The sequence below is a fragment of the Podarcis pityusensis genome, assembly GCF_964106645.2.
Source record: "Podarcis pityusensis genome assembly, chromosome: 3".
Classification (NCBI taxonomy): domain Eukaryota; kingdom Metazoa; phylum Chordata; class Lepidosauria; order Squamata; family Lacertidae; genus Podarcis; species Podarcis pityusensis.
In genome coordinates this window covers 12,248,199-12,275,321 of record NC_138026.1, presented here as the reverse complement: position 1 = coordinate 12,275,321, position 27,123 = coordinate 12,248,199, and the positions used below count along the sequence as shown (strand labels likewise).

The 27,123-nt window shown below is 43.2% G+C and overlaps 1 protein-coding gene and 1 long non-coding RNA gene across 5 annotated transcripts in view; one reads left to right on the top strand and one right to left on the bottom strand.

The window, feature by feature from the left end:
- The window catches only part of PLCB1 (phospholipase C beta 1), a 481,134-nt gene that overhangs the window by 40,956 nt on the left and 413,055 nt on the right, over positions 1–27,123 (bottom strand). For all 3 annotated transcript variants that reach the window (XM_080998939.1, XM_080998940.1, XM_080998941.1), the window contains 2 exons: positions 25,597–25,654; positions 23,535–23,621 (listed from right to left, as the gene is read on the bottom strand). In XM_080998939.1, the coding sequence (XP_080855065.1) occupies positions 23,535–23,621; positions 25,597–25,654 (145 nt within the window). The remainder of the gene's footprint in view (positions 1–23,534; positions 23,622–25,596; positions 25,655–27,123) is intronic.
- LOC308473676 lies at positions 897–23,525 on the top strand. Of its 2 annotated transcripts, XR_013984181.1 has the most exons (4): positions 897–1,793; positions 16,213–16,376; positions 17,355–20,575; positions 21,641–23,525. It is a non-coding gene; the product is annotated as an uncharacterized lncRNA (long non-coding RNA). The 2 variants fall into 2 exon arrangements; XR_013984182.1 differs by lacking the exon at positions 897–1,793 and having other exon boundaries at positions 14,942–16,376; positions 21,861–23,525.

Genomic DNA, 27,123 nt, shown 5'->3' with positions numbered 1-27,123 from the left:
GGACCTTCGAGGCCCAGGACCCAGTGTACGCAAAGAATTTTGGGGCAGGCCCAGCATGGGTACCCGCCACAATCACCAGGGTCACTGGCCCCGTGTCGTACGAGGTGCTAACGGATGGGGGGCAATGCTGGCGCCGCCACTGCGACCAGATACGGCGACGATTCCCGGGAGAAAACCAGGAGGAGGACAGGTCAGAGGAGTCCCAAGGGAACAGCGGGGCAGTGAGGCCCATAGAGCAGGAGGGGCCAGCAGGAGAGGCAGAATCAGTAAATACAGAGAGGACCCGTGAGGCCGAAAGGACACCGGAACCAGAACCACGACTGAGCGAGCCGGTTGCACCAGACCAAACAGCCGCATCACAGCCAGCATCCTTGGAACACGAGCCAGAACCCGGAGCCCGGACCAGGGAACACCCCAGGCCACAACGCACACGTAGGCCGCCGGCATACCTTGAGGACTATGAATGCGACCTCCCGGGCAGGACTGGAACTTAGAGGGGAGGGGTGTTATGTACTGAGTTGAATAGGATCCAAACTGTAGCAGTCTGATTGGTCCTAGAACAATAGGATCCAAAAGGCAGCAGTCTGATTGGTCCTAGAACAATAGGATTCAGAATGCAGCAGTCTGATTGGTCCTAGAACAATGCAGCAGTATGATTGGTTGGCAGGAACCACCCAATCCTGCTCCAGATAGAAGTGAATCCACAACCTGATTGGCTTACAGTAGAATTCCAGAATTAGCCAATCATGTGCAGCCCATTGTGTAAATAATGTATATAAAGCAGATACTGTGAGGGGACATTTATTCATTCCTCCTCACCACTATGAGCTGAATAAAGAGCATGAAATCACTTTGCGACTCTGAGTATATTTCAGGTCCATATAGTTAAAGCCATGGTTTTCCCAGTAGTGATGTATGGAAGTGAGAGCTGGACCACAAAGAAGGCTGATCGCCAAAGAATTGATGCTTTTGAATTATGGTGCTGGAGGAGACTCTTGAGAGTCCCACGGACTGCAAGAAGATCAAACCTCTCCATTCTGAAGGAAATCAGCCCTGAGTGCTCACTGGAAGGACAGATCCTGAAGCTGAGGCTCCAATACTTTGGCCACCTCATGAGAAGAGAAGACTCCCTGGAAAAGACCCTGATGCTGGGAAAGATGGAGGGCACAAGGAGAAGGGGACGACAGAGGACGAGATGGTTGGACAGTGTTCTCGAAGCTACCAGCATGAGTTTGACCAAACTGCGGGAGGCAGTGGAAGACAGGAGTGCCTGGTGTGCTCTGGTCCATGGGGTCACGAAGAGTCGGACACGACTAAATGACTAAACAACAACAAGGCTTGCTAAGATGTATAAGACTGAATCAGATAAGTGCTGGAGATGCAAAGAGGCAGAGGGAACGTTCTTTCAAATGTGGTGGACTTGTAAAAGGGTAAAAGAGTACTGAGAAATGATCCATAATGAATTGAAAAAAAATGTTTTAAAGTACTTTCCAATACCCCCCCCCCAAGTCCTTTCTGTTGGGGATAATTCAGACTGAAATTCCTAGGTGTCAAAAAAGGTTATTTATGTATACCACTACTGCGGCCCGTATTTTGTTAAGCCAAAATTGGAAAGTGAGCGAGGTCCCAACCAAAGAAGAATGGCAACTTAAGCTGACAGAATATGTGCAGCTTGCAGACTTAACATATAGAATAAAAGAACAAGAAGAATATACGTTTAGAGAAGATTGGAAAATGTTTGTTGAATTTATAGGAAATAACTGTGTACAGCTGAAAACGCCGGCAACATTAAGGTAAATTCAACAGTGTAATTAAGTTATGATGGATGTAATAATGGACTACTGAATGGTATAGTTTCTGTAAAATATGCAGGGATTTATGATATGTAAAATGAACCATGGAAAGAGAAAATGGGAAGTCACTGATATTTGAAGGATGTGAAAAGGAATACTTTAAATTGCAAAACAGAAAATTTAATTAAAATTATAAACAAAAGGAGGAAGAGGAGGAGGAGGAGGAAAGCTGGCAAACAGATACTCCAGGTACTAAAATGGTCTACTGATAGCAAGTACCCCAGTGTAATTTAAAGGCACAGAGACATTTCACAGTCGTTTTTTTCTTTTCTTTTCTTAAAAAAATAATTAAGGTATATGTACTTCTTTCCTTAAAAGCAAATGATTATATACAGTTTTGAGGATGTGGAAGAAATGGCTGACTTCTGTATGGAGCTCCACTTAAAGTCTGTCTGGCTTGCGAGTAGGGTGGCTGGTTGCAGATGATTACAGGTTCCCAACCCCATTAATGCATGTGTAGAAGAAAGAATTTCAGCAAGTATCACTTGCAGCAGGTATAGCTTGTCACGCAAACGATGCCTTGCCGAAATGCACTACTAAAAGTGCAGGAGCCCAGTCCTGTCTGCCATCTGGCCACCATCTTTACAGGTGCTCATATTGCTTGGCATTCTGACAGCCAGGCTACACACTTTAACTGCATAGTTTTCTCTTGAGCTCAGAGGTTTTTAAATTTCACACATGGCCAGTGTAGGGCCCTGATTCAGATCCGGACCCTAACATTGGGTTGCTGGTAAAGGGGCCTTAAGCTACAGTGGTCCCAATCCAGATTCCTGTCTTGCCTGCAATTTGCATCGCAAAAGAGGGTCCCTTTCAATGGGATCCAGGATGGGGCCACATCAGGGCCTGAGGGTTAAAAACCTAGCAAATATAATAGGTGCCTGATCCAAACTGGGGGCCCTTGCCCTTGTAAGTTGGGGGGGGGAGGGAAGAAACAGGCGGAACTATGCAGCTAAGGTTACATGTGGTTTGGCAATAAATATTTCTGGCTTGCAAGTGCTCAGCTAGTTCCCTTAAGCAAGCACACATATACCAAGGTAGAGTCAGTACACATGATGTCCCCATGGAGGAGACACAATGCCCCTTCTCAAAAAGCTTATTAACGGGGGAAATTGTTTTTTCCCCTTGTGTGAAAGCTACATAAAGCCTTGCACTGTCAAGAGAATAATCAGCAAGTCTCCAGAGTCAGAAAACCATTTGAAATCGTCCCGAGAGATGTATCAGAACAGGATGAGGACAGCAGAGTTAATACGGTAGGAAAAAAGCAATGTATCTTTTGCAGGCAATATGTTGTGTGGTGAGGCCCCGTGACCACTCTGTACCCTATGGGGCAAATAACTAGACAATACACGGTATATTAGTATATTAGTTTGGGATCAAATAAGGCCACAACTTTATTGGTTACAGATATGAAGGTTTGGCCATAAGCGTTGAGGTAAGCAACTGTATATGTCACGCCCACCTGTCCACTGGGAGTCTTTCTAAAGGTGAAACCAGTGGGGGGGACTATGACCTACATCATATTGGGGCATTCCGTAGGTGGTCCCCATTGGAGGAGTGGTATGCCCCTAGCCCCCATCTGGGCATCAGACAGGAGCTACTCCTCCCGGATCCTTTTAACAGGATACCCTTACCCGTGGTGGGGCAGGCAGAGGCTGCAACCAACCAAGACTAGGCTTACTCAATGCCTACGCACCGTACAAAGTTGTGATGACTGCTATGAGGTATGCAAAAACCCAAATGGCGGTGCTAAATTGCCAGATGGGAAAAAATCCTGCCCAATCCCTCAATCCAGAACAACAAACCGCTGTGTTGCAAACTTGACACAACAAACAACACAAGCAACACGAAGACCAGTATACTAGATAGCACTGCAATGCTTATTGCATAATATACATAATTTAGTACAACAAAAACAGAAACAAAATGTGTACACTTGTAAATTCTCTAATATATTTGAAATCAAATGAACACACGTCTGTCAATGTTTGAAAGTCCGTAGAAGTATAATAAGTCTATAGTTGAAACAAAGTAATGTAACATGGATATGGTCATATCCTTATGACCACTGCTCCTTGTGCATTTTTCTAATCTATGGGTTGTGCTGAAGAAGAGTCCAGCGAAACAGTAAGATTATTCGGGATCACTGTCCTATGTTGTTATTCACTCACTACTTTGGCACCATGAACGCCTAAAAAGTTTTACCGCTTAGCCCACAGGATAGCATCTATTACTTTGTTTTAACTATAGGCTTATTATACTTCTACAGACTTTCAAACATTGACAGATGTGTGTTCATTTGATTTCAAATATATTAGAGAATTTACAAGTGCACACATTTTGTTTTTTGTTGTTGTTGTACTAAATTATGTATATTATGCAATAAGAATTGCAGTGCTATCTAGTATACTGGTATTCGTGTTGCTTGTGTTGTTTGTTGCAATCCCTCAATCGGGCGACCAACAATGTCCATAGCAAGGTTGTACCATCCGCAAATAACCTTAATCTGAGGGAGGGTGGGTGGGACAACCGGCACAGCATACAAGAGGCCAAAAGGCTCAGCAGGCCAGTTATTCAACCTTGCCCTGGGCATGGGATCATGCACTGCTACTGATCAGATGGTCCCACGCCCAGGGAATGCCCTCTGCAATAGGCAGGTTTCCAGAGGAGGCCTGGGGCCTGCCTGCAAAACCACGTGCCCAAGAAGGGCAAACAGACCTATCAAACCAAGACAAAGGCAGTTGTCATCACTGCAGATTTCATTCCATTCAGTAATGGAAACACTTTATTGAAGCATTTCATTTTGCTGAAGGTTTTTAAGCTTTTAGTGAAACAAAACAAAAATAAAGACACATGAAATAAACCATGAAATGCCAAAAGCATATCAGTTTTATAGTGTGATGGTAGTTTGCTGATGATCACTGATGTATAACATCTCAGTGTATTTTATATTTCTATAAAAATAACAATCATGGTCACGTGCCGTAAGTTTTATGTATCCTCTTCATTACAAAAAACTGTCTTTTTAAAAACTTCTTGCCAGGGGCTATTAAAGAGGCTGTGATAATGTGAATTTAGGAGGTAATTAACTGCTGTATATGTAATTTTGAGCAATAGTTCCTTTTCGCCAGACGGGTTTTGTGCTACTGGGGCTTCATACACACAATACCTTTAAAGAACGTTTGAAGCAAACACTTATTCCCTCAAAGAATTCCGGGCCCTGCAGTCTACCCCTCACAGAGTTGGAATTCCCATCAACTGGAATACTTTGGAGGGAAAGCATGTGCTTTGAATGTGTTTATAAAGAATAGGGTGTAAACAGCTTCAATTTGCATTTTTCTCAGTGTCACTGTTAGTATTAAGGGATTCAACTGCTAGCTGGTTGAAGCAACCTTTCATACACTGAATGCTAGAGTCAGCAGAGCCAATAGGGGACTTTAGTCTGGTTGGAAGAGATAGCTGTTGCTCATAGGGAAGGAATTGAGCATCATGCTCAATAGCTCACCATTTAGGCCTTTTCTTCCACACTAGGGCTTTCATGTGCACCTGGATTCCTGTTTCCCTGTGTGTATTTGCATGTTCAGACCCAGAGACACCCCCCCCCCTTAAATAAAGATGCATTTGACTGAAATTTTAGTTTTGGTTTTTGGCAGAATTTAGGCCACAAGAGAGCAACCGTCAAATGATGTAAGTTGACACACAGTGGGACATGCCAACTCTTAATGCCAAATGAAAGGTTTTTAATTGCCTTGTTTAGAAACAGTGAAAAGCTTTCCAAGTCACATTCACTGCTCCTGGTTTACTACTGGTTAAACCTCCCACTGGAACTGGAAACAGAAAGCTTCACTACAAAACCCACAATGCAACGAGACTTTCTGCAAAAGATACGTTCACAACTTAAAGGGTTTCATCCACTGGTGTTCTTTGCGCTGATGGAAGGCTCTTTGAGCCAGTGGAGTTTTCCAAATACCTATCCTGTCTGCAGCCCCAGTAGGATAGATAATAAGCCCACCAGCCCTACATAGATATGGCCAAGGTACCTTATGAAAAAAAAGGGATGCGGGTGGCGCTGTGGGTTACACCACAGAGCCTAGGACTTGCCGATCAGAAGGTCAGCGGTTCGAATCCCCACGATGGGGTGAGCTCCCGTTGCTCGGTCCCTGCTCCTGCCAACCTAGCAGTTCGAAAGCATGTCAAAATACAAGTAGATAAATAGGTACCACTCCGGCGGGAAGGTAAACGGTGTTTCCGTGTGCTGCTCTGGTTCGCCAGAAGCGACTTAGTCATGTTGGCCACACGACCCGGAAGCTGTACGCCGGCTCCCTCGGCCAATAAAGCGAGATGAGCGCCGCAACCCCAGAGTCAGTCACGACTGGACCTAATGAAATTAGCTTGACAGAAATAAGGGGCAGGGTTTTCTTCATATCCTTCCTGATGCTATTCCCTAATCAGAGTTGTTCACCAATCTATTTTCCTCTTCCTCCAAAATGTGTTTTTTAAAAAATAGGCAGGTATTTGGAAACCCAAGCCAATGTTCTAATTGCTGCTATTCCATTCATTGCTATGCTGCTCTGACATTAGTTTTTAGAACTATGATGTTTACATATCACGGCATTTCTTTGTGTGTGGTTATGCTGTTGTTTTGCATTGTTGCTCTGAAGTACTGTTGCAATGTGGCTGTGCATTTCAGAATAAACGAGTGAAAGGAGAGATACAACATGCTAGCCTACCTTCCTGGCCATGCACAGCTTTCTTACCTTGGTCTATATTTTTATTTTTTTTTTACTGCCAAATGCATCATACCCAACTCTCATCTTGTGATCCCCTCTGCTTTGGATTCCTTTAAACTGGTCTCCCGGGAACTGGACAGCCCTGCCTTCGATGTGGAATGAGTCCAAACAGCATTTGCTCCCTCCCAAATCCATGGCTTGTGTTTACGTTTGTGCATAACCCTCTCTTTGTGTGTGCAATATAAATAGAAAGCACCCACACCCACATCCTTGCAGAGAGCCTATATAAATTTATTTCCTTTCATAATCCCCTTTCAATCAGACTTAGACTAGCTAAACAGAGAGGGGTTACCCAGGATACAGGTAACCATATGACTCACTGGCAAGGCTTCAGCTATTAATCTTTAGGAGATACAAAATGAAAGCAATTGCTGTTTTACTGTAATGGATTAGAGCCTACGCCACAAATCGCAAAGAGATAGTTTGTGGAAAGCAGTCAGTCATATACCAACTGCTTAGTGGACTTGCTCTCTTACGAGCTATGTTATCAGTCACTAAGGAATTCACAACGATTTTCAGTTTTTGCCCACGATGCATTAGCCAGGCAGCTCATCACTTTTTCGACAGCAGCCTCCAAGTGACAAGATATGCATTGGCAACATTCTGCGCTGTAACATAAGATGCTCCATTATTCTTTTACATAGGACTTTCCATTATGGGAAAGAAATACCGGTATATCATCATGAAATATGGTAGGCAAATTAGTAATCAGCACAACAAAGGAGAACATTCCCCTCACAGATGCAATTCTCAGAGCGGCTTAGCAGTCAATCCCTTTTCCCAGGTAACTCTGGGAATTGTTGCTCTGTGGGGGGGGGGGAGCAGTATTATTATTATTATTATTATTATTATTATTATTATTCATACCCTTTCCACCAGGGTGAGTTGCCCCAGCACAACTCTCAGCACCTTTAACAAACTAGTCCCCAGGATACTGTTTCAAAATCAGGTGCCTGCCCCTCTCTCTGCTGAGCAGTAGCAAGAGCCCATGGGGTCCCAGCCACCCACACAGGCTCTGTGTCCCTTTGGAGAAAGGAAGACACAGAGGAGACTGTTGTGCTTTAAGAAATATGGTTTATTCACCTATTTACACCTTCAGCCTTAATGGAGGGAATTCAGATCTTACGGCATAGCGTGTTCTCCTTCATGGAGAGCACGTGTTGCGGTGGGGTCTGCTGAGCCACCCCTCTGTTACCAGGCAGGGTCTCTAAAGATGGCCTGGGGCAGTGATTGGTTCACTGGGTTGCTGGGGTAAAAGTTATGTTGCAATTTTGGTGGGAGGGGTAAAATGTTTAAATACTCTGCACGCAGCCTGGAGCTTTCTCTTTGCTGCGTGCGACGGATCACCCGCCCACCCGCCCTTGAGTAAGGGGTTGTTGCATTGACCTTGCTATGCCTGTCATGGGATCGTCTGCCGTTGGGGCAGGGGCCTGGTAGGAATTTTGTCCATCTGGCTGATTGGCTGGGCCATTTGGTTTTTGCCTACTGCGTAGCAAATCGTCACAACTTGTAAGGTTGCGGTTAGGCATTGGTTATAAATTGGTGGAGGAGGGGTTAGGATAGGCTGGGCCTGCCCCTCCATGGTTGCTGCGGAAAGGGAATTCCGTTAAAGGAATCCTGGGGCTTGCCATCTTTTCGTCCAATCCCTGGAATGGGACTAGGGCCGGCAAGCCTTCGGGGAGCATGCGGATGAGAATTGAGGGTCTGTGACTCAGCTCCATTTCTCTCCGACTTGCTTTCCCCCGCACTGTCTTTCGGTGGTGCTCGGAAGTCAGTTCTGTCCCCAGGCGGGGGGACAGATAGTCTTAACCAATGCCTAAACAACCACTCATGTTTGTATTTTAATAAAGTTGTGGCCAAAATTATGCCAAAAACCTTAAAAAAAATTAAGTGTGCGTTGTGAGTTATTTGGGGGGTGGCTTGGGGACCTCGACACGCAACAACATTTCAAGAGGTAGAAGCAGAAGCAGCCTGCAGCCAGCCCCCTCCCAAGATGGATCTCAGCTCTTCTTGTCCCTTCTCCTTCCCTTGAAAACTCCCTTTTCCTGTCCCCTTAAACACAAACCCTATTACCTTGGTGACATCTCACTCTCCAGGCTAAATAATTCCTCTCCCTAATGGCCCATCAACACCTTTTGTCATGTTAACAGGTTTGTTCATTAAGCCAGTCAAACAATAGATTTATGTCTGTTTTAAAGTAGTATTAGGTAAAGGTAAAGGGACCCCTGACCGTTAGGTCCAATTGTGGCCGACTCTGGGGTTGCGGCGCTCATCTCGCTTTATTGGCCGAGGGAGCCGGTGTACAGCTTCCAGGTCATGTGGCCAGCATGACTAAGCCGCTTCTGGCGAACCAGAGCAGCACACGGAAATGGCGTTTACCTTCCCGCCGGAGCGGTACCTATTTATCTACTTGCACTTTTGACGTGCTTTCGAACTGCTAGGTTGGCAGGAGCTGGGACTGAGCAACAGGAGCTCACCCCGTCACGGGGATTCAAACCACCGACCTTCTGATCGGCAAGTCCTAGGCTCTGTGGTTTAACTCACAGCGCCACCCACGTCCCTTATAATACTACTGAAAAGTAGTATTATATTAAAAGTAGTATTATATTGCTTTAAATGTACACTGCAAGTTGGGCCTGAGATAAAATCCCTTCACGTTAAAAGCCAGCATATCAAGCAGAGCTGGGTCCAGGTATAGTAGAAGAAGAGGAGGAGGAGGAGGAGGAGGAGGAGGAGTTTGGATTTGATATCCCGCTTTATCACTACCCGAAGGAGTCTCAAAGCAGCTAACATTCTCCTTTCCCTTCCTCCCCCACAACAAACACTCTGTGAGGTGAGTGGGGCTGAGAGACTTCAGAGAAGTGTGGCTAGCCCAAGGTCACCCAGCAGCTGCATGTGGAGGAGCGGAGATGCGAACCCGGTTCCCCAGATTACAAATCTACTTCTCTTAACCACTACATCACACTGGCTAGAGTGGAGTAGAGACCTTCAGCAAGACACCCTCCACAGACCAACCAACATCACCTCCTCACTGTCCTTATCATGACTTGCTCCTCTCTTTATTTCCATCATTTGCTACCACCATTTTGGCTACCAGGAAAAAAATCCACAAGCATAAAGGCAGTGACATTGACTGTTCTGCCTTTACACTACCATTATTTCCTGGGTGAGTGCACAAGGCGGGTCAACAAGCTGAAGAGGAAGTATAGGTCATAAGAAGAGGTACAGAGGACTCTTGTCGGAGGGGCCCCTTAATAGATGCCCAAACACGAATGCCGACCTATTAAACAATTTTGGAATGAAATATATGAAGAAATCAAAAAGATGTTTAAAGTATCTTTCAGTAAAAACCCGGAGGCATTCCTTTTAGGTATAATCACAAACGATATTCCTGACAATCATAGGAAAATATTCCTTTATGCAACAACAGCTGCCAGGACGCTTATAGCAAAAAATTGGAAAGGGGGGGAAATTCCATCAATGAAAGAATGGCAAATTAAATTTTGTGAATATATAAATCTGGCAAGACTCATAGCATTCATAAGTGGACAACCGGACCAGAAATTATTAAAAGAATGGGGATGTGCTAAAGAGTATATGAAAAAAACATTGTTCTGGAGTAAGCATATCGGTATGTAATGAATGATGCTTTCAGAGTTAAAGAAAAAGAAAAATGGTGTAAAAAGTATAAAGACAGAAGTAATCTACATTAGATACAACAATTTAGAAAGAGTAAATTTTTTGAGGTCTTAGAACAAAGGGAGGAAGTCAATATGTGTATATGTATGTAATGAGTAGATTAGAATGAAGATATGGTTTTATTTGTAGATGTGTGCTTTTTTGTGTTCTGTTTTTCTTTCTTGTTTGTATAGTTTTATTTTGGATTCAATGTTTGTAATTTTGCATTTAAAATAAAATTTATTTTAAAAAAATATAGATGCCCAAACACGCCAACCCTTGATGTTCCCCAACCCCAACATCAAGGAGAATGGTAAAAAAAATAATATGTAGCTCTCCTTAATGCAGTCAAGCAAATAACTAGGTCCTGTTACTAGGTGGAGCAAGGAGAGCACACAAGTAGCAAGGACAAACATTTAGACAGTCATTTTCACTAGTTGCCCAAAACATGTTTAGCAGAATTAAGCAAGTAACATTGACTATGTAGGAAACAAGGCCACACCAGAAGCCAGGCATCCAATACACAACATGCTGCCCTTTCAACAGGCACCAAGCCGGCATCTTCAGACATGAAAAGAACCTGGCAAAATGATTAGTGCCACGTGGCCCTAGACCATCGCAGCATACAATGAAGGATTATTTAAACCATAATTAGCAATTTCCTGTAACAGCTTGAGATCCCTAGCCCACTGCGCAGAAAGTTTCCAAGCCCTCCTGCTGCAACTCAAACTGTTTGTACGTGCTCATCTTCTGCCTGCAGTTGCCAAACACTGAAGTGAGTCACACACACGCACACACAACTTATATAAACCCCACTGTGCCCTTTTCTTAATTAATCACTACAAGGCCTAAGCAGTTTACCTCTAGGCCACAACAAGTCACCAACTATTGATTTCTAGAGCAAGATTGCCCATAAAAGCCAAAGCTTAAGAAGCAAATGTTTATTGTGATTGATAAGTGTAAACTGTTTAATTATTATTTTCTGATATTTAATTTTACTGCTTACTATTTTATTCCAACGGATTATTGAATATTGTTTTATTTGATATAAGATGTTTATTTTAAAGTTATTGTGGCTGTTTTGTATTGGATCAGATTGTTCTTACATGTATGAGCTCTGCTGTCTGTTTTTTTGTTTTTGTTTTTTGCTTCTTCAGCTTGTAAAGCACCTTATAAACCATAGTAATATAAAAAGGCAGTATACAAATTAAAAGTGAAATGAAAAGAAAATGAAATATCAAAGTTTAAATGGCAATGTCACCCCATGTCAGAAACAAGGCTCCTTAACATTAGTGTCCCAAGCAACTTTTTTAAAAACAAAACAAAACTATGGTTGGGAATAATCAGTATGTTTAGAATCCTGTATAGAAGACTATACGCCATAGAGTAGGACCACCCTAGAAAAACATTATGTCAGCTGCATAAAAATTCTACACCCACTTTAAACGAACTTGAAACAAAGCTGACATATTTCTAAAGAATAATTGCAGTCATTGGGCATGGGGGATTGTCTTAAGGTGCATACTTTGTTGTTGTTGTTTAGTCGTTTAGTCGAGTCCGACTATTCGTGACCCCATGGACCAGAGCACACCAGGCACTTCTGTCTTCCACTGCCTCCCGCAGTTTGGTCAAACTCATGCTGGTAGCTTCGAGAACACTGTCCAACCATCTCGTCCTCTGTCGTCCCCTTCTCCTTGTGCCCTCCATCTTTCCCAACGTCAGGGTCTTTTCCAGGGAGTCTTCTCTTCTCATGAGGTGGCCAAAGTATTGGAGCCTCAGCTTCAGGATCTGTCCTTCCAGTGAGCACTCAGGGCTGATTTCCTTAAGAATGGATAGGTTTGATCTTCTTGCAGTCCATGGGACTCTCAAGGGTCTCCTCCAGCACCATAATTCAAAAGCACCAATTCTTCGGCAATCAGCCTTCTTTATGGTCCTGCTTTCACTTCCATACATCACTACTGGGAAAACCATAGCTTTTACTATACGGACCTTTGTTGGCAAGGTGGTGTCTCTACTTTTAAAGATCCTGTCTAGGTGCATACTGCATATCTATAAAAATGCACCTTAAGACACCCTCCCTCCCATAGATGAGTGCATGTTTTGTTTAGACATGTCTCTGCTCTGTTTTAAGTTTGCTGGGTGTAGAATCTTTATGTAGCTGACAAAATCAGCAGCTTCCAAGCATCCATTCTAAAATAAACACAATGTAATGGCTAGGCCATCAAATGGAAATGCAGAAATCCCCCAGGTACTCATGCATGCATAGGTACCAAGAGAGGAGAGGAATTTAATTGTCATTCTGAGTATCACTTCGGATTGTGACATGCATCTTTTGCGACCTGTTTGTCATTGAGATAAGAATGTGTTGCGGTCCTGGAACAAAGATAAAGTGAAAAGAATGTGGCAAGGAAATAAATCTAAACCAAGCAACAACCACCGTCACAACTTGTAACTTATGAAAACCCTGCTTTCATTTACAAGATGGGAAAGATGCAATTCTATGTTTGTACTTGTGCCTATCTGGAATAAGGCCATCTAAATTAAAGTTGTTCTTCAATTGCTATAAACACACAAACACACAGCCAAATAATCCTTCAGTTTCCTTTCTCTCACTCTATACTGAAATATATTGCCTCATCCTCATTACGTTTTCCAGTTTCTGAGAATATTTGAACACACGTGGATATGCACAAATAGGCTATATGAATATAGAAATAAAACAATAGCACTAGATTTGAGCTGGAACTGAGGGAGATTCTTGTCCTGAAATGAATAAATATGTTCAGATGCACTGATCCAGTTAACTTAAGAAGAGAATGTGCTAAATTACACTAAACACAGTTATATTTTTAAGATTTTTAGGGGGGGTTTTTAATATAAAAAAGATGAGGTTAAGAAATGGAAGTGTGAAAACGTCGGCTTAATTTTCAGGCCTCAAAAACACATTAGACTTTCCACACTGGGATACCTTTCCTACAAGAAAAGGCCAATGCAATTGGTTTTTGTGCCCTTTTGGTTTAGAGAAATGACAACAGTGTGGGTGGATGGGAGCATGCCAGAGATTTATAAAGGTCACTATTGGTGTGGAAAAACATGAGACAGGCATTTTTTCACCTTCTCTTCCTTATAACATGAGACTTCAGTGTCCCTTGATTAAACTGGCTGAAGGTACATTTCTGACTAGGGCCAGCCATGAGGCAGATTGAAGCAGCCATCTCAGGTAGTGGAATCCAAGTGGAGCCTCCAAGAGCATGTTCCTGTTAGCATTTCATTCCTCCGTTGCTGGATGTGTGATTGTTGCATCACATGTTAGTGTTTACTTTCTAGACTTGGAAAGTGTAAGAACGGAAGTTAGTCTAATCTCTCTTCCGCTGTACTGTACTTTTGTACTTCTTTACTCCCTCTTGGAGAAGAAGTGAGAGGACACCATGATTACTTCGTCCTGTATATATTGCTAAATAAATACAGTGGTGCCTCGCAAGACGAAAAGAATCCGTTCCGCGAGTCTCTTCGTCTTGCGGTTTTTTCGTCTTGCGAAGCAAGCCCATTAGCGGTTTAGCGGATTAGCGCTATTAGCGGCTTAGCGGGCTTAGCGGATCAGCTGATAAGCGGCTTAGTGGCTTAACGGATCAGCTGTTAAGCGGCTTAGCGGATCAGCTGATAAGCGGCTTAGCGGCTTGGGGAAAAGGGGGGGAAAAGGAAAAAAACCCCGCAGGAACTCGCAAGACATTTTCGTCTTGCGAAGCAAGCCCATAGGAAATTCGTTTTGCGAAGCACCTCCAAAACGCAAAACCCTTTCGTCTAGCGGGTTTTCCGTCTTGCGAGGCATTCGTCTTGCGGGGCACCGCTGTACTTAGAATGCACACACTCATGTACCACGATCATTTTCGCTATACTCTGCTGAGTGAGCATGCACATGTCTTTTTATATGTGTCGCTGGTGCACACCGGGACTGATTTGTGAATGTCCTGGGCTGCGCTTCATCAGGAAGATGCCTGGAGATGTCTGTCTCATTCCCGGGGCTCCGTGTGCCCCCCAGGCATGTTCCGACATCCCTTTCCCCCACCACTGGAAAAACAAGAAGTGGTTGCAGTGGCTTCTGGGTTCTGGCAAGATCTTGTGAGAGTCCCGTGAGATGGTGAGGGGCTCTTGCAAGATCTTGCCAGAACCTGGAAGCCACAGCCGCATGACCCAGTAAGCGAGGTTTTGGCATGGGCTTCGAAGGGGCAGGCAGTGTGTAGCAGGCAGTAAACATGCAGGCTGGCACCTTCCCATTTTGCCTCAGGTGATGAAATGGGATGGACCACCCCTGTTCATGATGGGCCAAAAGAAGTACTGCTTCACAAAATGAGTAATAAACTTATGGAACCACCTGTAGTGTTGGCCACTGCCTTTGATGGCTTAAAAATGGTTAGATGTACAAAGGATGGGTCCATCAATGGCTGCTTCACTTCCATGCTCAGAGGCGGTGCATCTCTGAATACTGTTGTTGTGGTTCTTTTCCAGTAAGGATTTCATTGGGAAGAAGGTTAAAAAAAATGGTTGTGGGGATTTAGGGGGGAAAATGAGCAGTTATGGTTTTAGCACCACTTTTCCCCTGCAGATCTCACCGACCCTTTTGTGTTACAAGGCAATCCTCTGCTTGCTTCACAATACAGTGGAACCTCGGTTTTCGAGAGTCTCGGAAACCAAACAATTTGGAATCCAAACACCGAAAATCCAGAAGTAATTGCTTCCATTTTCAAATGCGCATTGTAAGTTGAACGGCTTCCAAGGCGCACTTTACATTTCCCCCCATTGACTATCCATTGACTTTGCAGGCAGCCCTTTGATCCTCTGTTTTTGGACATTTCGGAAGTGGAATGGTCTTTTGGAATGGATTATGTTTGAAAACCGAGGTCCCACTGTTTGTTGTTCCACCAGCAGCAACTTTCAAAAATGCCTTGTTCAAAAGGGAGCGCCATCCGTGTTTCTAAAGTGGGCGCCAGAGTACACACATTCACACAAAAATTTCTGAACAGAATGATCCAAAGTATTTTTGTTCCTGTTCATACAAATAAATCCATCCATCCAAGCACTCTAAAGTTCTTGCACAAGTGCTCCCTACAATATCCCTGTAAAGTATGCACTATTTTTTTCCTATTTTGAATATGGGGCATAAAACGTAACAGTGCCAGAGGCCAAGATCAGAACAGCTACTTTAGGACTTCCTGAAAATTTGGACAGGCCTAGTGGCATTTTTTCATTTGTTTCTTTGTGGACAGGAAAACTTCACTGCCATGTTATAATTAATTTTTTGAAGTCTATTCAATTTAAGAAGCACCTTGTCATGTGATATTGGGAGCTGGTGTTCAAGAAATGCAAGTCCAAAGCATAACTGAGCACATGTCCCAGAAGCTGTCATCAATTGCTTTGGATGCTGGAATAAATGTCAATGGCTGAGTTTAGAAGCAAATCGGAATCTCCTAAATCTCTGCCCTAATACTACCTTCCAGATTTTATTGATTTCCTAACAGCCACATGCATCCATGCTTAGCCACCATTAAACAAGCATTAAAATCCATTTCCAACGACTTATGTACACCACACAGTAGGCACTTTCTGAGCTTTAGACTGATAATCCTGTTAGCTACAAGCCCAATCATTTCTTTTTTAAAAGGATGAGATTATGCAAAGGAGAAAAAGGGGAAAGTATTTTGATCTAGCACAGGGAAGGAGAATTATGCCAACAAGCCTGAGGTCTAAAAAAAGATCAATATATTTTAAAGATTTCCCCTGACTTCTGGATTATTTGCTGTACATTATACTTGGCAATTATGAGATTTAATGAAAGGTTCATGTCAGAAATCATTCCTTTTCCCTGAAGCCAATGTTTTTTTCTTTTTCTTTTGCAGGGGCAGCACTCATTAATTTGCTCTGAACCTGGGGTGTGTGTGTGTATGTGTCGTCTGAAATTTTCATTACCTTTTCAGATACAGAAAAAGCATGAATTATTGACAGCTACTGCAATTTATGTGTACATTTGAAACATCATGTATAAACCATGTTAAACTGCAAGGTATGACATTCCAAAACCACATAGACACACCTCTGTATCTTTTGCTTTTGAATGATATGGTTAACACCTTTCTCCTTTTGTGCTAATCATTTTTTCCCCTATGTTGTTTTGGTTCTGTTGCCAATTACAGTATGTTACAAAACAGCAGCTTCTCATGCCTCTTCTGCTTTATGAGAAAACCCAAAGCTATTTTGTAGCATGATTTGTATCCTATTCTATTCTGAAAATCAAGAGGAATAAGTAATAGTTCTCTAATGGAACTGCAAGACCCAAAGTGGGATAGTGTTTTTGGCCTGTTCAGTTATGCACTTTGGAAAATTCTTGTACCAGTTGTAGGCCTGCAGGGCCTTGTTGAGAAACACCACCCACTGACAGATATCATGAGCAACTTACTCTGCACTGTTCAGATGAAACTCAGAAGTCCCTATAGACACAGGAGAACTAAAGTGAAACGGAGTCAAAACAGAGTCAAAACTGCAACAACATTTGAAGGGAACTGTTCCCATGACACATGGAATAAAAAGGGTCCATTTAGCATACTAGAAAGTGCTGGCTGGAGGGGTCTTAAGATGCAATCCTAACCCTACCCACCTGGGAGTAAGCCTCATTGAATTCTTTAAGATCTACATCAGAGTAGATGTGGTTAGGGTTGCTCTGTAAATAGGAATCAAAAAGTCCAACTCCCTCTAGGTTTGCTGGAGAATTCCATTAGAAATGGAAATGGGGGAGGAAATTGCTGCCATTTGCATTTTGTGTGCTGCAATTTGCATACTGCATTTTGCATGCAATTTTCATGTTCGTCTGGAGTTCAGGAACGGAAATCACACAAGTGAATATGAGCAGTATTCACTACCATTGACTTTCGCCCCAGATATTATGGAAATAATTATGTTATTTCTGCATTGTTTTTGACACTGCCCTTCCATTGAAATGCACTGAAATCAGTTCTGTTATTAATTCCGTGATAAATTACATTAGTTTCAACCATAGAGGACAGCAAGACGAGCAGCATACGTTTTAGCACAGGCTGAACTGCAGCAGAATGGAAACATGACTGATTGTGACATACATGGAATGAGGTGGGAACCACTGCCTCCTTACATCCACACTCCCTGCTCAGAAGCAGGAATCCTACCTAATACTATTATTGCCCCCTTACCCCACCTAGGGATGCTAATGGAAATACAGTTGAAAGTAACACTTAGACATGCTGCTTATGTCTAATATTGGTGGCTAGCCATGATGGAAGCCATGCTCTGCTTCCATGGTTGGGGACAGTATGCTTTCTAAAGTTGTTTTAATTTGTTTTAAATATTGTGTTTCAATAGTGTAACCCACCTTAGGACCTTAGGGTGAAGGGCAGGTAATTAGTATTAAATACCAATTGCTGAAAACATGAGGGGAGAGTGCTCTTGTGCTCAGGTCTTGCTTGGACATTTCCCACTGGCAAACGTTTGGCCACTGTGAAAACAGGATGAGGGACTACACGGCCATTGGCCTGATCCGGCCAGCTCTTTTAATACTAGGCTCCATATGAAGCCTAGTAGTGGAATCCCATCCTGGCTTCATATGATCAGCCCCCACTCTTACAATTAAAACATTGTTTGTAGCATTCAGGCTAAATCTTTGGGGTTATGGTTTGAATCCACTGTACTTTCTTGTCCATACTGGGGTATCAGAAACAACTGACTATTATCCTATTTAAAGCAACCACGTGTGTGTGTGTGTGTTTAATGTATTTTTCTATTTGCATGCCACTTCTCAACTGCACAGTAGCCAAGGTGGAGCACAACAAAGTTAAAGCAAAAAATGAAAATTCACGCTCTGCAACCACAGGCGATTCCAGCGGAATTATAGGTAAACAGGCTTGGAAGTCCAATGCCAGTCTCAGTACAGAAAGAAATTAAGGCCTCGCTCTCAGAAACAGCAGGTGAGGTGAGAAATGTGTTCTTTGGCAGCACACCACAGACTGCAGCTGTGTATGTGAAGCCCCTCATCCTCTCTTCCCCATATTAAACAAGCTCCACTCCTTCAGTCTTCTTAGAAAGGATAGTCTCCAGACCTCTAAGCAATCCTGTTGCTTTGCTCTGGATTATTTCCAGCTTCCATGTGTCTTTTTTGAAGTCTGGAAATGACATAGTACTCACACAAAGCCTCCCTAATGCCAGGGAGAGGGGTGGGGGAGAATTATCGCCTCTGTTTTACTCATAATGCTCCTTTCCATGGAGCCCAGTATGGCATTTTCACAGCAGTACATAGCTAATCAATCATCTTATCTGCTAGGAACCCCCCCCCCTTGCCCTGAAGCCATTTCCACACTGCTATTTGCTAGGATGACATATTCCAGCTAGTAATTATGCATTTGTTTTTACCCATCTCCAGAACGCTGTATTTATGCTCGTTAAATGTAACCCTTTTTATTTCTGCCAATCCCCCCCCCCCAGTTTATCAAGATAAATATTTATTTGTGGCCCTGTCATTGCAAAGCACTTTCAGCCTCTTTCAGTTTGGCATTACTTGCAAATCTGAGTTCTGTACTTTCTATCCCCTTGTTAATGAGTATATTAAATAGCACTAGACCAAGATTTATATTTCCACAAGTGTTTGCTCTATCAGAGAGATGCAGAAGAATGTGTCCTCATACTCCTTCAGGCATCTATATAAGGAAACTGTCTCCTGGATTATTGAATTTCTAATATCTGCACAAGCAGGGAGGCAATTACAGTTAGAGGACACCTCTAGACTGCTCGACAGGTACACTAAAAATAAGATAGTTGAAACAGTTGTTTGGACATCAAGAGGTGACAGGCGAAAGACGTTTCAGATAGATAGCTCTAGGTTCCTGAACTGTATTTAGGTAATGCGTTTTCTGAGTAGACCAGATCATAGCAGGTACAAGAGCCTCAGAGATACCTTGAGTTATTGCCAATCAAGCTCTAGGGGAATACATCTGAGTCAAACTATACATGTCAGAGTGTACCATGTGATTTCCCCTGAAAAGTAACAAGTGGAGGCTGTAATGGGTGGAGGAAAGGTGGATTAGGAGTTAAGAGTTTCCCCTCTCTCAAAATTGTCCTTTTAGGTGCTTTTACCCCACTGGGGAGAGATGGGGTCCTGCATATTTTGCCCAAGGGGAATGGGGAGAGAAGCATGTTGAAGAACAGGGAAAATAGTTAAGTCCTTTCTCTAATGCCCTAACTCCAATTCAAAGCAGGGCACTCTGCAGTTGCATTGACCCTTTTGAGAAAAAGTTGGGACACAGGATCCCAGATCTCCTGATGTGTTGTCCAGCTGTGCCCTAATCCTAACCAAAGGGCTAAAGCAAAACACCAGTAGGCTGCTAGAAGGATGCATATGAATATATAGTTGAGAACAGCAGCTGGCAAGAGGATGCAAATTCCCAGATGAAGGATGATTTTAATGGCATATAAGTATGGAGTGTACAAATTTTACAATGGATTGTCTTGGCACCTTAAAAGTCTTACAGAGCTATCCAGAATCCCCGGGAGGCAGCCGTAGGGCCTAAAAGAGTGTCCCTACTTCAATCACAGCTGTGTTGCTTGCACTGGCCAGGATGGAAGGGATGGGGAGGAGTTAAAATTGCAGTTTCACTACAGCAGCTCCCAGGCTGGCGTAGCAAAGAAGCCTGGATAGGGTCTGTTGCCACCATGGGATGGCAGCAGGGATGGCCCAGGATCCAGTGGTTTCTTTGCCAGCCTTGCAAAACTCCATATGGGGGGTGGGGTTCTGCAGGTGTGTTGAGGTCTTCTGCATTGGTGGACCTCCCTTGCAACCTGGCCAGTCAGGAGTTTGGATTGCAACCTTATAAATGCATGAAATTTAAGTGCTTATATTTCATATTGCATTACTGGATTGCACGCCATTTGGAACTGAAACAAACAAGAGCCAAATAAATAATGTAGGTTACCATCTACCCATTCCATTGTTTCCATTGTTTTATTCTTATCACATCTCATACACAAGCTTTGCAGAGAACGATTAGACATGAAGACTGCCTACGTAAATATCCCTGTGTAGGAAGTTTTCCTAAAGTTGTATTGCACCCTGACATGTCTTTCTTAAGGAACCTGTGTAACATGTACTGAATGAGTGCTGGATAATGCACATTTCATCATGTGATGCCAAGATGCTTAGCTGCAAAAATTGATGTCTGCTGTGACTTTGCTGAGGCACAAACAGTAAGTAGAAGATTTAATGTTGAAATATATCCATTAAATTCACAACAACAGTACTTGGGAACCTATGATTCTATTATATAAATGCATCTCTCAAGACAAAACAGCTTGAGAAACTTAACATCAAGCACTTTGGTTAAACATCTAGCCAAGAGATGGGCAAAACCTGTTGTTTTATTTCTGCTGCCCACGTCTGCCCCACAGTCTTGGAAATCCACAAAATCTCCACAAAGTTTTCTGGGTACCTTGCTTTTAAAATATACTCAGTTCAGAATGTTTGTCCGACCCACTTGTTGTCCACTGCTTTTCATAGGCTAGCTGGTGCCAATTTTAAACCACCAGCAGACTTGCACAAGAGTTTGTACATGCAGTTCCTGCTGGTATTCCACCCCGCCCCCCGATAGAAAATAAACCTAAAGCTGGGTTCAAGATAATTGTCTGCATTTGCAAAATGGTTGTGAACTAGTTGGATATGGCAAAGCATGACTTAGGGTGAACACACAGGAGTGTGGGTTCCCAAAGATGGGATTGCGACCACTGTGTCCCTCCCCAGTAGTCTTGCTGCTGCAGTACCTTAGTTACTGCCAGTGCTTTTTTTCTAAAAAAATTAAATGTTTAGGGGTACTCAAGAAAATCACCATTTTATAATTCAAATCAGGAAAAATAAATACAGTGAATGGACAAAAGTACAAAGATTCACAAAATGTTTAGGGGTATGTGTCCCCCCAGAGAAAAAAAAAGCACTGGTTACTGCTTATGGTTTTTCTGGAGCAAGAATGGAAAGATTTGTCAATTTCAGTTCTCTCAATTTCTCATTTCTGCCATTTTAAATTTAGTTCGCCACATTACAGAAATTTGTGTGTGTTTTAAAAAAATCATCACGAAAAATTCTTCGGCAATTTAGTGTGAATTTCTCCTAATGAACTCATTTTTTGCCAGCGGTTTTGACTAATGTGTACATCTTTGCAAGCAACTGCTCATAATGTAATGCAATTTTGCAAGCTATCTTCACGAACGCATACATCTTTATGCACACTCCCCCCTAACATAAGCACTTTTTGTAAACAGAGATTGGTTGCAGGGCTGCATAGCAAAATTCAGATGAGTGCGAATTTCAAAGGCTCGCTGTACTTTGGCTCTCACATTGTTTCAAATGGCATAAAATTGAAAGATTTGGCTTCAGATGAGAACTGGATCAAGTTACTTCTCTATCCCTCATCTAAAGCAAGACATAACGCAGATCCTGGTCCAGGCAACTTGCTAATTCAGATCATGGCTTTGCTCACAGTAGCACCACAGGAGGACCAGGAGAAAACCATTGTTGCCACCATCCCTTCTCCAGGAACCCACACATTTGTGGTAAGTTGTTTGTTTGTTTGTTTGTTTATTAATACCCCCTGACAGGGATTCCAGGCAGCCTCCAGATAGAAGAGTTTGACTTAGCAGGATGTGTGAACCAGAACAATATCCTCCATGGAATTGGATCAACTGGATTACTGTGCCATTAGAAATAACAAGCAAAAACTGTTTTTGATCCATCACTTAAAATTATGTTCTTCTTCTGCTCCTTGGAAGCTCCATGAAATAACTGGTGCCTATATTTTCCCACAGCGGATGGCGCTATGGTCTAAACCACAGAGCCTAGGGCTTGCCGATCAGAAGGTTGGTGGTTCAAATCCCCACGACGGGGTGAGCTCCTGTTGCTCGGAACCAGCTCCTGCCTACCTAGCAGTTTGAAAGCACATCAAGTGCAAGTAGATAAATAGGTACCACTCCAGCGGGAAGGTAAACGGCGTTTCCTTGCACTGCTCTGGTTCGCCAGAAGCGGCTTAGTCATGCTGGCCACATGGCCCGGAAGCTGTCTGCGGACAAACATCGGCTACCTTGGACTATAAAGTGAGATGAGCGCCGCAACCCCAGAGTCATCCGCGACTGGATCTAATGGTCAGGGGTACCTTTACCTTTATAATTTCCCCTTTCAAATCAGTCAAAAGTTGGCACCTTTTTTAACATGTGAAGAGACTATATAATCTAAACCTTTTTAAAAGCTGTTTATTGATTTACTCTTCAAAAATCGTAACGTAAAATGCCATGAATTAATTTCCTGCATGTTAACAGCTGCCAGAAAAAGCTACATGAAATAATGAAAACAATGCTGTTAACCAGTCCTGTCTATGGGAGAAGGGGAAAACAAAACAACACAAATGCACAGTTACGTCACAGTGTCTGAGATGGAGAACAGATGCAATGCACAAAACATGTCATTGCCGGCGTCGAGAGGGGTTAGCCATGCTATAGTCTGTTGCAGCCACAAGGCTCTCTGATGCTATATTCCATATCTGTGAGAGATTTTTGCAGGATGCCAAACTCCTTACTTTGCTCAGATAACAGAATAATAGGATTTCTGCATGCTTCAAAAACCAACCCCTTATTCCTGAATAGAAAAAGTTGAGATTTTGCCTTGCTTAAAAAAATTCCAGGTGCATTGCACCCTCTGCTGGTCAAGGATATTCTTTACACTGAACGACATGCGCCAAGATTAAATAACATACTGTATTTACTCAAATCCAACGCTCACTTTTTTTTTTGGTCAAAGTACATTGCGAAAATTAAGGTGCGCATTAGATTCGATGGCACATTTACATTCGCCAGCAAATACTCTTTTTGGTTTCAAGGTTCTGAAAATTGAGGTGTGCATTAGATTTGATGGTGCATTAGACTTGACTAAATACGGTATTTTTGTAGGATACCATTCCCCCCCCCCCAAATGCACACTCATTTGTGCGTTAACATTGCCTATATTTTTTCTTTCCCTGTGATGAAGCATTGCACATCTTTCTCTGATATTTCTTTCATTAGCATTCATAATTAGAGGCCTAGTTGAGTATCAGCCTGACACCAGGCTCATTGTCCGTAAGCAAAAAAATATATAAATAAAAAAAAGGTGCTCAAATCTCCTTACCTTGGGCTTTTCATCCAGTATTTGCTGACGAATTTCCTTGTGCTTCTCCACAAGTCTTTCCTGCCTTTTACTTTGAGCGTCTTCTAGCTGGAATAAAGCAGGCAAACAATTTATTTCATTCAAACATGTGTATTTCATTCTTCAGTTCTATACTGAAGTAGTTCTGTCCAGGATAGAACAGTATAACTTAAGCATTCTTAGTAGAATATTTTATTTGTTTTTCAACAAAACAATGCTTATTGATATATTATGTATACTTGAGAGATTTAATTTAAAACCTTACATTCCCCCCCCCCCCCAAGAAATGTGCAGTTTAAAACACACTTAAGAATACTAGAAGAAAGAGCTGAAGTTTATAGGTAGTTGATAGTAGCATTTAATCACGCCGGCTTCCGGCACCAAAAAATTAGACAGCTTTGCACAGTTAAGGATGAAGCCAGGACTAATTTTATTTCTTTGCAAAGAATAACAAGTAGAAAGAGTGAGAAATAAAAAAGAATGCCAACAAATCAACACATTTTCTTTGGGGTTTTTTTATAACTAAAAACGCATGCTCTATAGAACATTGTTGTGTACTTCTAACTTCCACATATGTTGCAATGCAATTTTTGACATCAGCTTCTGAATCAGTTGGCATATATGCCATACTCTCTTGAACAGGAATTTCTATTCATTGGTCCTAGCATTGTTGCCCTCTCCCTGTTACCTATTGATCATCTGCCACTCAATAGTCAATTTCAAACCTTCATACATTTCACAAGAATGGGAGGTAGACTACTGGCTAAAGCTCTGTTCACTAAGCCTCTAAAAACTGCAGCACAAACCTAGAAAGGCTACTTTTTCTGAAGAAAAGCAGCTTTGGGAGTGCTTTATGTGCGATGCAAGAAAGCATCCAATAGGGAGCATTCAACTCTTTCTCTGACAGTCATTTTTGATCTTCCTTTAATGTCACTGGCCCTCTTCCTGCCCCAGTGAGTTGAAACACCAGTGGAATCTCACAGGAGGAAAAGTCTCTGGGAAGGATCTGGAGCAGTGGAGAAAGGAATAAACACCTGCTCGCTACCCACTACTGCTCTGCTCAAACTTATCCCTCTCAATGGTACTTTTGTTCACAAAAAACAGCCATCAGCTCTGTGTTACATGCATGTGTGTATAATGCACAATGGCTAACTTGTGAAGCCTCAGCTATAGCTCCTCCACATACCTATGCTGATCCAAAGCCAAGCATCCATCCTGCTGGGTCTGGGACTGCCTGTTTCACCATTCCTGGTGAGGAAATGGTGGCTTTTGCATCAGTTTTTAGCTGGGAAACCGACCCCCAATACTTGGAAATACCTTCTCTCCGGCTGAAATTGATGCAAACAGTGTCATGCTGTCCTTTCCAGCAGGAATGAATGTTCTTTGGCTACCTCTGCTGTCTCCCTTGCCATCAGGAAAGTCACTAGGTCATTGGGGAGCTGGGGAAGGGAGGGAGGTAGCACCAAGTGTGTGATTTCAAGGTGCAGCAGACTATGAGAAGCACCAAACTTGACTTGCGTCTGCCTCCATGGAATCAAACCAGGTCATACGCCATTATGAGCCCTTTCATTCAATTTCCCATGACAACATTTTGCAATGTATTATAAATGCTGGAAGGGGACTCTGCTCAGATTTCTTAGAACAGCTTTGAGACATTACCTTACCTGCAGGAAGAGGATTTTTTAAATTCTCCACACTTTCTGTTCCTCCGCAACATCAGATCTGAAACACAGCTGATAAACTTTACAACATTCCTTCACATTTCAGATGTGATATTGTCATGGGGAAACGCTTGACTCCTGCACAGCAAGATAATATTCAAAGTGGCTCTTGGTAATTCTACAGAAGATGGCAAACCAAGTTTACTAAACATGTAGCATTGCAAGGAATCATAAATGCAAGATATCTCTTTTCAAATGACAAACATCGGTTTCATTGTTCTAGCATTATTACTCCGTGTAAACCAATATAAGTATCGGAATGTTATCTTCATGCCATATGCAAATACAGAAAGTTTTGATGAACTTGTATGCAGCGGACTCACCCTTTTAATGTATTGCACCACCTCCTGAATATATGATCGAATCATTTCTGTCTTCTCCCTGGGAGCAAGATTAAAAACTACTGATTCCATGTCATTAATTTTTAACTGGCATTATTAATGCATAATTTGCTAGCTTCTGCCACAAAGATCCTTCTCACAAATTCTTTGTACATTACTTTAACTAAATAAGGGAAAATAAAAACCAGATAGCCCAGAAGCCACACATTATGTTCTGCATTAGAAGTGGTTTGACCAGAGACCACAAGTGGACCACACAAACCTTGTGAATAGAAAGGTCATATCGGTTCTTAATGTGGAAAGAAATTGCAGGCGTGCATCAGAAACGTTTCAGCACCATGGACAGGGAAACCCATAGCCCTCTTGAACTATAGCTCCCATCATCCCTGACCTTTGACCTTGCTGGCTGAGACTGGAGTCCAATAACTGCACCTAGAGACAGCTGGGTTCCCCACCACTGTTTTACACCAAGCAACTCTTCTTGAACCTATTATCTCTCTCCCACCTTATCTTCTGCAGGGATGGAACAGAGTTCTGTCCCAGTTAGGACTGAGGCTGCACTCTACCACAGAACCTGCCCTATTCTGATGGATTCAGCACAAGTCAAATGTAGTCTGATGGCCTGGGACTCGGGCTTGGGCTCGGAGCCTGAGGAGTCCCAGTCTGCACCGGATCCTTTGCCCCAGGCGGCATCTGAACCTAGTCTGGGGCCTGATTCTGGAGAGCCCCAGTCTGCACAGGTTCCCTTGCAACAAGCACCAGCTGGGCCGAGTCAGGGGCCTGAGCCTGCTCTGGCTCCAGATGCGGGGATTACCTCGTTGCCTTCAACTGGGCAATCACTTACAGCTGCTCCTCTACCAACTGGGTCAGGAGAGACTGAGGCAGCCTCTGGGTCTAGTAACCCACCGACATCTCCCGAGCTGCAGATACTGGGGTCTGAGAGAAGAAGAGACCTGAGTACTCGCAGGAGGAGTGCTTGCCTTCAGGCGAGACAGGGAGGTGAGTCACCGGGGGATCAGGACCGGCCGTTACCCCGACAGAGATAAAAGGCTGCTGGACCCCCGCCCCAGGTTGCGGGAGCAACGTTGCTGTTTGTCAGAACCTGCCTGTGATCCTGTGCCTGACCTTGCCTGGTTTCCTGCCTCGTGTCCTGCCTTGGCCCTGTTGGACTGACTCCTCACGGAACCCTTGGATTCAGGACCGGACCTGGACCGGGTTACCCGGGTTACCCCTGGACCCGGCACACGTAACAAGGTGTCATCACTGCTCCCCTCACTACACCGCAAGACAGGGCTTAAAGTGGCAGAAGGATGTTGCCAGGCTGCACTAGGCTTCACCTCACATGCCTAAAAGCTTTCAGAGAAGGCAAGGAGATGACTCTTTACTGTGTAACAGCCTCAAATCATGAACAAGGAAGTCCACACCAGGGATGAAGAACCCATTGGTCTCCAACCCCCCATCAGCCCCAGCCAGTGTGGTCAAAGATGCTCCAAGGTTTAGTCCAGCAAC